This window comes from Lactuca virosa, chromosome 4 (genome assembly GCF_052849685.1).
Source record: "Lactuca virosa cultivar CGN04683 chromosome 4, Lactuca_virosa_CGN04683_v6, whole genome shotgun sequence".
NCBI classification, from domain to species: Eukaryota; Viridiplantae; Streptophyta; class Magnoliopsida; order Asterales; family Asteraceae; genus Lactuca; species Lactuca virosa.
In genome coordinates this window covers 261,113,619-261,123,141 of record NC_136429.1, presented here as the reverse complement: position 1 = coordinate 261,123,141, position 9,523 = coordinate 261,113,619, and the positions used below count along the sequence as shown (strand labels likewise).

Genomic DNA, 9,523 nt, shown 5'->3' with positions numbered 1-9,523 from the left:
TTGTAGATCCAATGTTGCTTGAAAGATTTATTGAGTTAACGTGAGAATCGTCTGACATGTTTAAAGATTGATTATAACGTGTATGAATCAGATGTGTAAACTAAAACTGTTTTTGGGTAATATCAAGAACAAAGATCAGCATCAATAACAAAGATGACGGCTGAACCAGATCCAATAATAGCGGAAACCCTAAAAACTCTTTCAACAGAAGAGATGCGTATAGATTACACAGTCTCCTGATCTGATACCAATTGTTGAGTTGAAAACTCTAATGATCGAATAGATTCAAACAAGTAAAAACAATCAAACACAGAATATGAATCAAGAATGTGTTGAATGATTATAAGTCACAGCCTCAGAAGAGTTCGATTAAGAACTGCTACTATAGAGGCTAGGTAGGGTTTACAATGACACGGTTAACAAATACACGATGCATGCATGCACCTTAAATAGTAAAACCCTAATCATTAATCACAGGTGGACAGGAGCAACCCGGAAACACAAAAGACTAAGTAAAAAAGCCCAAAATACGCAACATAAAATACTCAACAGTTAAAGTAACAACAAGATTTTTTCTCATAAACAAACAAGTACATCAAATTAAATAAACCTAGATCATTGGTAGATATGAAGAGAGAGTTGAAGGTGACTTATATGGAGATTAGGGATGTAATCAATCAAGTAAGGCACATCTTCAAGCCTAGAGCTTGCATCCCTAGTTTCAACTTTCATCTGAACACTCAATTCTCAAAATCTTAGTTACCAATAAAAGCTAGGGTTTGGAGACAAAGAATTATAATCAAGTTTGACACAAACAGTTGCATATATAGAGAAAGAAACATTGAACTGAATTACAATTGTTAGGAAGTTAAAAACAATTAAACATGACTGAAATTTCAAACAATCAAATCAGAAGGAAAACAAATGTATGTTCAAACAAAGAATGACTGGATATTATGAAAATAAATGGATTGAAACGAAATGAGCGTAGAGGATTACCTTTTCTCGGTAGCTTTAGCTTGAGATTCATTCAAAAGTCATACGTTTTCCCAAAGTATCGATTCCATGAATCGATTTTAAAGGCCCTACGTCTTCAGAAGCCATGTGTTTTACCTCAATTTCATGAAATCAATTTCGAGATTTGATCCAAACAATCGATTAAAGAGGAAGAGGACTGGTGGTTATGGATGGAAAAGCATCGATTTCATGAAATTGATTGAAGCATCGTTAAACAGGAATATGGAAAAGCATCGATTTCATGAAATTGATTGAAGCACGAGCAAAATGCGTCAATTTTTCCAGTTAGCTTCTTTATTAGTGAACTGAATTAGGGTAATGTGGACCGAGTAAGAGTCAATGGTATTGAATACACTGACCCGACGAATACACTGAATTAGGGCAATGTGGACAGAGTAAGAGTCAATTGTATTGAATACACTAAATTAGGGCAATGTGGACCGAGTAAGAGTTAATGGTATTGAATACACGGACCCGATCGAATCAGACAAAAACGTCTGACCGGAACTAGTCAGACAAAAATAAAAAAGGACCTTAGTCCTTATAAAAAAAATAATAAGTTGATTTAATAAACAAAATGAAATGAATATATTTTATAACAAAATATATAATTTAAAAGTAATTGTCAAAATTTTGAAATATTTTAAAATTATAGAACGTTGTTGTTACATAATATGTTATTTTGTATTTTATAACTACATGTGTGAAGTTTTATCTTCTTTTATAGTTTCGGAAAAAAATATCCGACAAAGTTATAACATATGTTAGTAAATTATAAATTATATCAGACTAATAAAATATTTAAAATCGATAAACAATAAGTTAGTTAATTTTAGAAATTTATTTTTGAAAATGTTAGGCTATGTTTGGCGTACTAGCTGAAAAGCTAGCTGATAGCTGAAAAGCTAGCTGTTAAATAAAAAGCTAGCTGATAGCTGAAAAACTAGCTGATAAAAAATAACGTTTGGTAAAACTAGCTGAAAAGCTAGATGAAATATATAAAATTACATAAAATGACATGTAGGAGTTGTGTTTTTATAATTAATTAAGGGGTGTATTTGAAAAATTTTTAAAAAGCTCCTAAAAAGCTAGTCTAAGCAGCTTTTCAAAAAGCTAGTTTAAAAGCTACTTTTTGGCTTACCAAATACGACAACATAAAAAAACTCGAAAAATAAGCTAGCTTATCAGCTAGCTGTGACACGCCAAACACAGCCTTAACCATTAGAGATGATAATTGGTAAAAAAAATGTTTGATAAAAATGAATGAAAAAATAATATAATAAAAATAATAAGCATTTGTGAAATTAATAATTGGAGATGTTCTTATAACCACATGAAAATTTTCCACAAGTGTTTTGAATATATGTTCATCTGCCGTTAATGTCTCTTACGTGAATTTACATTGACATCTCGTTTTTATAATATTATATTTTATCAATTAAATTAATGTAATTCAGGCAAAAAAAAAAAATCTGATTCCATATTAGAGTCCATCTTAATACATTTATGTATCGAATTTTATGTGATATAAGGTTTAAATACGCAAATAAAAAAAATATCCGTCTAACATTTAGTGATATATTGGTAGCAAAACTAAACTTGGGTATGCTGTGAAAAAGGGAAAGGGCACTTTAATTAACCACTAGTTGACACTTTTTTTTTAGGAGAGAGAGTTTGTGTTCTTCCATGTGTTAGTATCAAAACACGAGGAATCCTTGACACATACATGTTTAAAAGTTTTTTGGCCTTTTATATTATGTTTGTATTTATCTTGATTTCACATAAGAACACATGCCATACGAAAATTTCTATTAAAAATTTAAATCTTTAATGTTTTAACCTTAATGTCGTATATGATTCTAAGTTTGTCCAATCATTGAAAAAAAATTACCGTCATTAAAACAAAATCAAGACATAATATTATGTTTGTCTCTTAATATGTCAAATTGGTAATACAAGATAAACTAAATATTTTTATGCTATTTCAAATATCAATATTAAAATTACCGTCATTAACACAAAATCATTATAAGACTAGCCCATTTGATAGATGTTTTACCTCTTAGATAGGGGTCATTGGTTCTAATCCAGATGTTTGCGAATTTAATTAACTTAGTGATAATAAATTTCAACTAATAACCAATCGTTAAAAAAATAGACAATAATATGATTGTACGTGAATATGTCAAATTGGTAATACAAGATATGATGTATGTTAATACATCAAATTTGTAATAGAAGATAAACTAAATTAATAATGTTTGGTAAAAATTAGTTAATAAGCTATATATAATTAATTATATTTGGAATATTTTTTAGAAAAAGCTCAATAACTTCTCAAAAGCTAACGTATAAGCTAGTTTATAAGCTATAATAAATTATTTTTTTATTTTACCAAACTGAAAATTAAAATAAACTAACCTACAAGCTAGCTTAATTTTACTAAACCACATCTAAATGTTTAATGTTCTTTCAAAAAGTAAACATGTCACTTTGAAACCAACTAAGGGGTCGTTTGATAGTTGGTAACTGGGTTAGAGTTGGTCGGGTTAGAGGCTGACTGGGTTAGAAGTTCTGACTGAGTTAACTTCTGATCGAAACTTTTTGTTTGATTTTTACATCCAACTGACTGTACAAAATGACTATATTACCCTCAAACAACATTTTTATAATAATTCATTTATGATTAACCATTTAATTTATAACATTACCGTGTAATTTACAAAATGGATATGTTATTTACAACCATTCTTATAAAAAGATGCATATTAAAATATAAGACAAAGACAAAATGATATAATTTACAACTATTCTTCAAAAATATAACACTAGGATCATAAGTAAACAGTGTTATGATACATATACTTAATCAATTCTAAGGTTTATACAAAATTCATGGATCATACATACACCATTTCTCCAAACTTCATCCATTCTAGTCTAATCCAATCATCCACTACATCATATCATACAAAACTAAACACTACCACTACTTTCTACTTTTAATTTACACCAATGATTTCTTGTTGATTTAATTTGTGGAAATAGAACTAAAATCAGCTTCTAGGCCTTCATAACTATCTTTAACATGATATATTGTATCATATACATCTTCATATGCTTCTGCCATGGTCAACTCGTCCAAATCCAAAAGAAAATCAGTCTCATACTTATTGCTTTCCTCAAAACCAACATTCTTGTTAAGTTCATCTTTGAAGACAAGTGACAAACAATAAAAGATCAATCAAATTTCTGAAATCCATACACAAATAAGATGAAATTTCTGCAATTAAATACACAAATTGCATCTAATTTCAGGAAATAGATACACAAATAACATCGAATTCCAGAAAATGCATACATATGTGCATCTAATTTCAGAAAAAAAAGAAAAAAAACAGATGAAAAAAATTACCGTCGGAGTTGCAGATCGACCCTGGTGGAGGAAAGTGCTGAAGAGGAGGATGGTGGACTAGCGGTGGACGACGGCGTTGTTGAGTAGGGAAGGGTCGGCGTCGATGGAGAAACGAGACGGCGAAGGAAGAAGGCTGAGGCTAGGAAGGGAGCGTCTGTTAAGAAGAAATTTCACCAATCTTGTATGAATTGGAAGGAGGTCGGAGCTTCAGGAGGCGTCGCTGGAAAGGGTAGGTGAAGTCGGAGGGAGGAGAAGAGAGGAGCGACGCAGATGATGTCACTGATGTAGAGTTGGGCAAGGAGAAGAACAAGGAAACGAGAATGACAAGGGCAAATAAGGGTTTTTTTCAGTCAGCTTCCTTTTTGCCATGGACCGAGTCAGGCAAATTCTCAAGACCGAGTCAGAATATTGGACTTGGTGAGACACAATTAGCCCTATATCAAACAGCCTGACCGGACCTAGTCATCAAAAAGTACTGACCGGACCCGGTCAGCTCCTTACCAAACAGGGCCTAACTCAGCTCCGATTTGAAGGCTAGGCCGATGAGTATGTGTCACATTCATAAAAGAAAAAAAAAAAAAAATGCGTTGAGGGACGATGTGATGGTAACGGAGCTTAACACGATTTGAACGGGGGAAGGTGTTCTCTTAGCCTTAACGGCGTTATTGGCCTTCCATATAGGATCATCCACTGCATGGAAGAACCATACCGACATCTCTAATATATTAATATTTGATCTTACATGTTGGTGACAATATACAAAACTTATTTTTCTAAAATTTTATAATACTTGACATGATAATTCATATGGTTTATTAATTTATAAACGAAAACACAATGTGCTTTGTATCCTAACAATATTAATATATTATGTAAGATCAACGTTAGCAAATTATAAGTATTCGAAGAAACAACATTCCATACATAGTCAAATACATTACTCTAATAAACATCTTTTATGGACCCATTTTAAGGAAAATCAAATTTCTTTTAATATAGTAAGAAAAGTTATAATAAATGTAAAGTTTGTGCATTCAATGCAAAGTGCTCTCGGGCCTCACTCGTAAAAAAGAAAAATGGTAAATTTCACTTTTGGAAAGATGAGGCCGACCCCGAAGCCATCACATGCGGTAAATCATGGAAGAGTAGTAATATTTTAACTATGGATTTTCTTTAGAAATATATCTAAATCAATCACTAGACTCTTATAAGTTATAACATGTCTGAACTATTTTGTCTTGGGTCCGTTTTCTTCAAAACAGAACGGACCTAAAAAAAATTCTATATGTGGGCAAAATATAGCTTCACTAGTGATGGGCAGTTTCACTAGTGGGGCTAAAGATTTAACTACTTAGATATGTAAAAGGTCTACAATATATCCCAAATGGGTCTCCGTTGATTCTTTAACAAATTTTTTGTTTCTTTTCTTATTTTTCAAACAAGTATAAATTACTTACTGGTAAAAAGATATATTTATAAGTATTATCTTCGCATAACCATATTAGTTAAATCAATTTTATAGTTGTTTTTGACTAAATTCCTAAATCATCAATAACAATTCTTCTAAGCTTTAACAAGAAAGATTCGCCTTAAGTTTAGGACAAAAAATGAAATTGTTAATTTAATAAAAAGGAAACAAATGGGCTTGAAAAGATAAAAATAGTCCCCACAAAGATTGCCCCTCCTTGAAGCCAAGGGAACATATATACATAGACTAACCAACACCCTTTCAAGGTATTCTACACACAATTTTCTTCAATGCTGCTTTTTTTTTTTATCGTTTGTCTTTTAACCAACTATCAATTATAATATAAATAGGAAATATCCCAACAGAAAGTTTGTTCTTGCAAATTATAAATAATTTAGCGACAATTTTTGTTAAAACGATTGTTAATTTGTTACAAATTCAGTTAATTAAGGTCAATTTTGAGATTCACTAGGGGCAGAAACTGCTTGTTTAGGAACCAACCACGTATCAAGACTTGCAAGACAACCTACATTGATGATCCTTGGACCCCTCAAATTTTGTGACTAAGCATATCCCCTTTAATCAACACTATGATTAATATGGTTCCTACGTTCGTACATGTCACACTTTATTAGAAACGTAACTAGATGTATCATATGCTAAAAAGGAAATAGTTTAAGTAATCATACAACCAACTTCTAAATAGACAATGTTGGTAGAATCAGTTTTCCTAACTTTGTTTTACTTTAGAAGCAATCTTTTTATTTTTTTACATAACTCTCACTATAAAACACCTTCCATCCTTCACACATATGCATCCAACTCCATCACCCTTCAAACACACTCCCACACACGATGGTTTCAGCAAGGAATCCACCGAGGTATGTGTGTGTTATAGGTGCTGGGCCATCGGGGTTGGTGGCTGCAAGGGAGCTCAGGAAAGAAGGGCACACAGTCGTGGTGGTGGAACAAAATCATGATGTTGGAGGGCAATGGCTGTATGAACCTAAAGTTGAGGGTGAGGATCCTTTAGGAAAGGGTAAGGCTTTAAACGTTCATAGCAGCATGTATGAGTCTCTAAGGCTCACCTCGCCTAGGGAGATAATGGGGTTCACAGATTTCCCTTTCTTGATCAAGAAAGGTAGGGATACAAGGAGATTTCCAGGCCACAAGGAGCTTCTCTTGTACCTAAAGGATTTCTGTGAATGGTTTGGTTTGAGGGAGATGATTAGGTTCAATACTAGAGTAGAGTATGTTGGGATGTTGGATTATGGTGAGTTTGGAAAAGATTTGAGATGGGTTGTTGAGACTAGAGCTAAAGATTCTGATAAAGTGGTATCAGAGGTGTTTGATGCTGTCGTTGTGGCCACCGGACACTATTCCCAACCTCGGTTGCCTTCTATCAAAGGTCAAAATCTTCTCCTTCTATTATACATATATACATATAAATATATGACTCTGTTTTTCTGTTTTTGTCTGTGTTCTCGTATATACATATATGATATGTCCCTCTCATCTGTTTCTACTTTCAAACTGTAAAGGAATGAGTGCATGGAGAAGAAAGCAAATGCATAGCCACCTTTACAGGGTCCCAGAGCCATTTCGCGATCAGGTAACCAAATATTTTTTTCCTCTAAACTACTAATCTTGGTATCAAAAGACGGAGTTTTTTAATGGCTTAGTTATTTGCAGGTGGTAGTGGTGGTGGGGAACTCACTAAGTGGACAGGATATATCAATGGAGCTGGTGAATGTAGCCAAGGAGATCCATCTTAGTTCCAAGTCGCTTCATGTTTCAGAGGGTCTATCGAAAGTGATCTCCAAACATGATAATCTGCATCTTCATCCGATTGTACGAATAATTTCTTGAGTAGAGATTCCATAAAAAAAAACATGCAGCAATTTAACATTATTCTAATGTGTTGCAGATAGAATGTCTACACGAAGATGGACGGGTTGAGCTTGTTGATGGATCATGGGTTATTGCAGACACAATCATATACTGCACAGGGTAAAACAATAAATAAACCACCATAACTTTATTCGTATACAAGCTTTGGTTCCGAAAGGAGGTGTATAAAATCATATATGCATGCAGGTATTCATATTCATTCCCGTTTCTTGACACCAAAGGAGCAGTAGCTGTTGATGATGACAGAGTGGGACCCTTATATGAACATACCTTCCCCCCAAACCTTGCCCCATCTCTCTCCTTTATAGGCATTCCTAGAAAGGTAAAAGCCATTTTGCTTTTAGTTACTTTAACTGCATATACACTTTATGATCATACGGTTTCTTGATGTGTAATACCATCAAAAGCTTTCTTTAGCTTACTTTAATTAAGGGGTTTTGATTGATGTAGATCATAGGGTTCCCTTTCTTTGAATCGCAAGCAAAATGGATAGCTCAGTTGTTGTCTGGCAAGAGAACTTTGCCATCAAAGGATGAAATGATGAAGTCCATACAAGAGTTCTATAAGGCTAGAGAAGCTGCTAGTATTCCAAAGCATAATACTCATGATATAGCCGAATTCGAGGTAAACGCATGAATGGTTATAGTTTTCATGGGACTTATAGAGTTAGTTTTTGTAAATTTTCTGGAATACTTATTGCTTTTTCGATCTTGCAGTACTGTGATAAGTATGCAGACTTTGTTGGATTCCCACACTTGGAAGAATGGAGGAAAGAACTTTGCATTTCAGCTCTGGTCAACTCAGATGTGAACTTGGAGACTTACAGGGATTGCTATGATGATGAAGATCTGCTTCAAGTTGCTAATGAAAGTCCTCATTTTACTCAACTTGAACCTGAAGCTTTTTGTTCCCTGTAAACTTTAATTAAGTTCGATATTATATAAGATATATAATATGATTAGAATTCCACCGAAGGCTTTTGTTGCTTCCGAAAGCAAAGATGAATGGAATGCTTTTGCTTTCAGAAGCAAGATAGTACAACCAGAAAAACTATGATTCGGAAGGACTCATCTTTTTTACTTGGACAACAACCCAACAATGGCATAGCTTCAAGTGTATCTTGTTGGATTTTGAATGTTGTGTCCTTTACATATTTCTTATGTCAATATCTTAGTTTAATTTCATATATGTTTGGCTGAATTCATGCCATGTTCTTCTTGTTACTAATTACAATATTCGATTAACCATTATAATTAGCGCAGCAGTGCACCCAATTCATCACCATAACTCCAAAATTACCTATTAGAGATATTACGTTGAGAAATTTCAAATGACCAAAATAGTAACCACACTTCCAAAAAATTCCCAAAAAAATGAGCATTTTCAAGACTAACCGTCTACTCCGCAGAGAGACTTTTGCAGACTTGTGATAACTGTTGAATATTAGGGATATTTTTTCGTAATTTTGCTTAGTCCGTAGTACGGTACCTAAGTCTGTACTAACTTGTATGCGGACCGGAGGAGGAGGAGTGCTGGTACTTTGTACTAACTAAGGGAGAAGGGAGTCATTCCCTCCTAATCCACTCAACTCACTGCCACATCAGTTTTTCTTTTTCATTTTTCTTCATATTTCTCAACCCACAACACATGGAAACCATATATTTTTCAACTCACTCAACTCATTCAATTAAAAAAATACAAAACAATCAAGG

General features: G+C 33.4%; 1 protein-coding gene across 1 annotated transcript; it reads left to right on the top strand.

The window, feature by feature from the left end:
* The first annotated feature begins 6,708 nt into the window (after positions 1-6,708).
* On the top strand, positions 6,709-9,011 carry LOC145108227 (flavin-containing monooxygenase FMO GS-OX-like 9). Its single transcript, XM_079045239.1, has 7 exons — positions 6,709-7,308; positions 7,442-7,512; positions 7,593-7,751; positions 7,828-7,910; positions 7,998-8,133; positions 8,262-8,435; positions 8,528-9,011. Exons 1-7 carry the CDS (start codon positions 6,756-6,758, stop codon positions 8,726-8,728), a joined length of 1,377 nt encoding a protein of 458 aa, XP_078901365.1. The 5' UTR covers positions 6,709-6,755; the 3' UTR covers positions 8,729-9,011.
* Positions 9,012-9,523: the final 512 nt, after the last annotated feature.

Bases quoted from the DNA above. Each gene is read 5' to 3' on its own strand.
- LOC145108227 (XM_079045239.1), top strand. From the start codon at position 6,756: ATGGTTTCAGCAAGGAATCCACCGAGGTATGTGTGTGTTATAGGTGCT. The intron at 7,911-7,997 runs GTAAAACAATAA...ATATGCATGCAG, and splicing joins ACAATCATATACTGCACAGG to GTATTCATATTCATTCCCGT. The intron at 8,436-8,527 runs GTAAACGCATGA...TCGATCTTGCAG, and splicing joins ATGATATAGCCGAATTCGAG to TACTGTGATAAGTATGCAGA.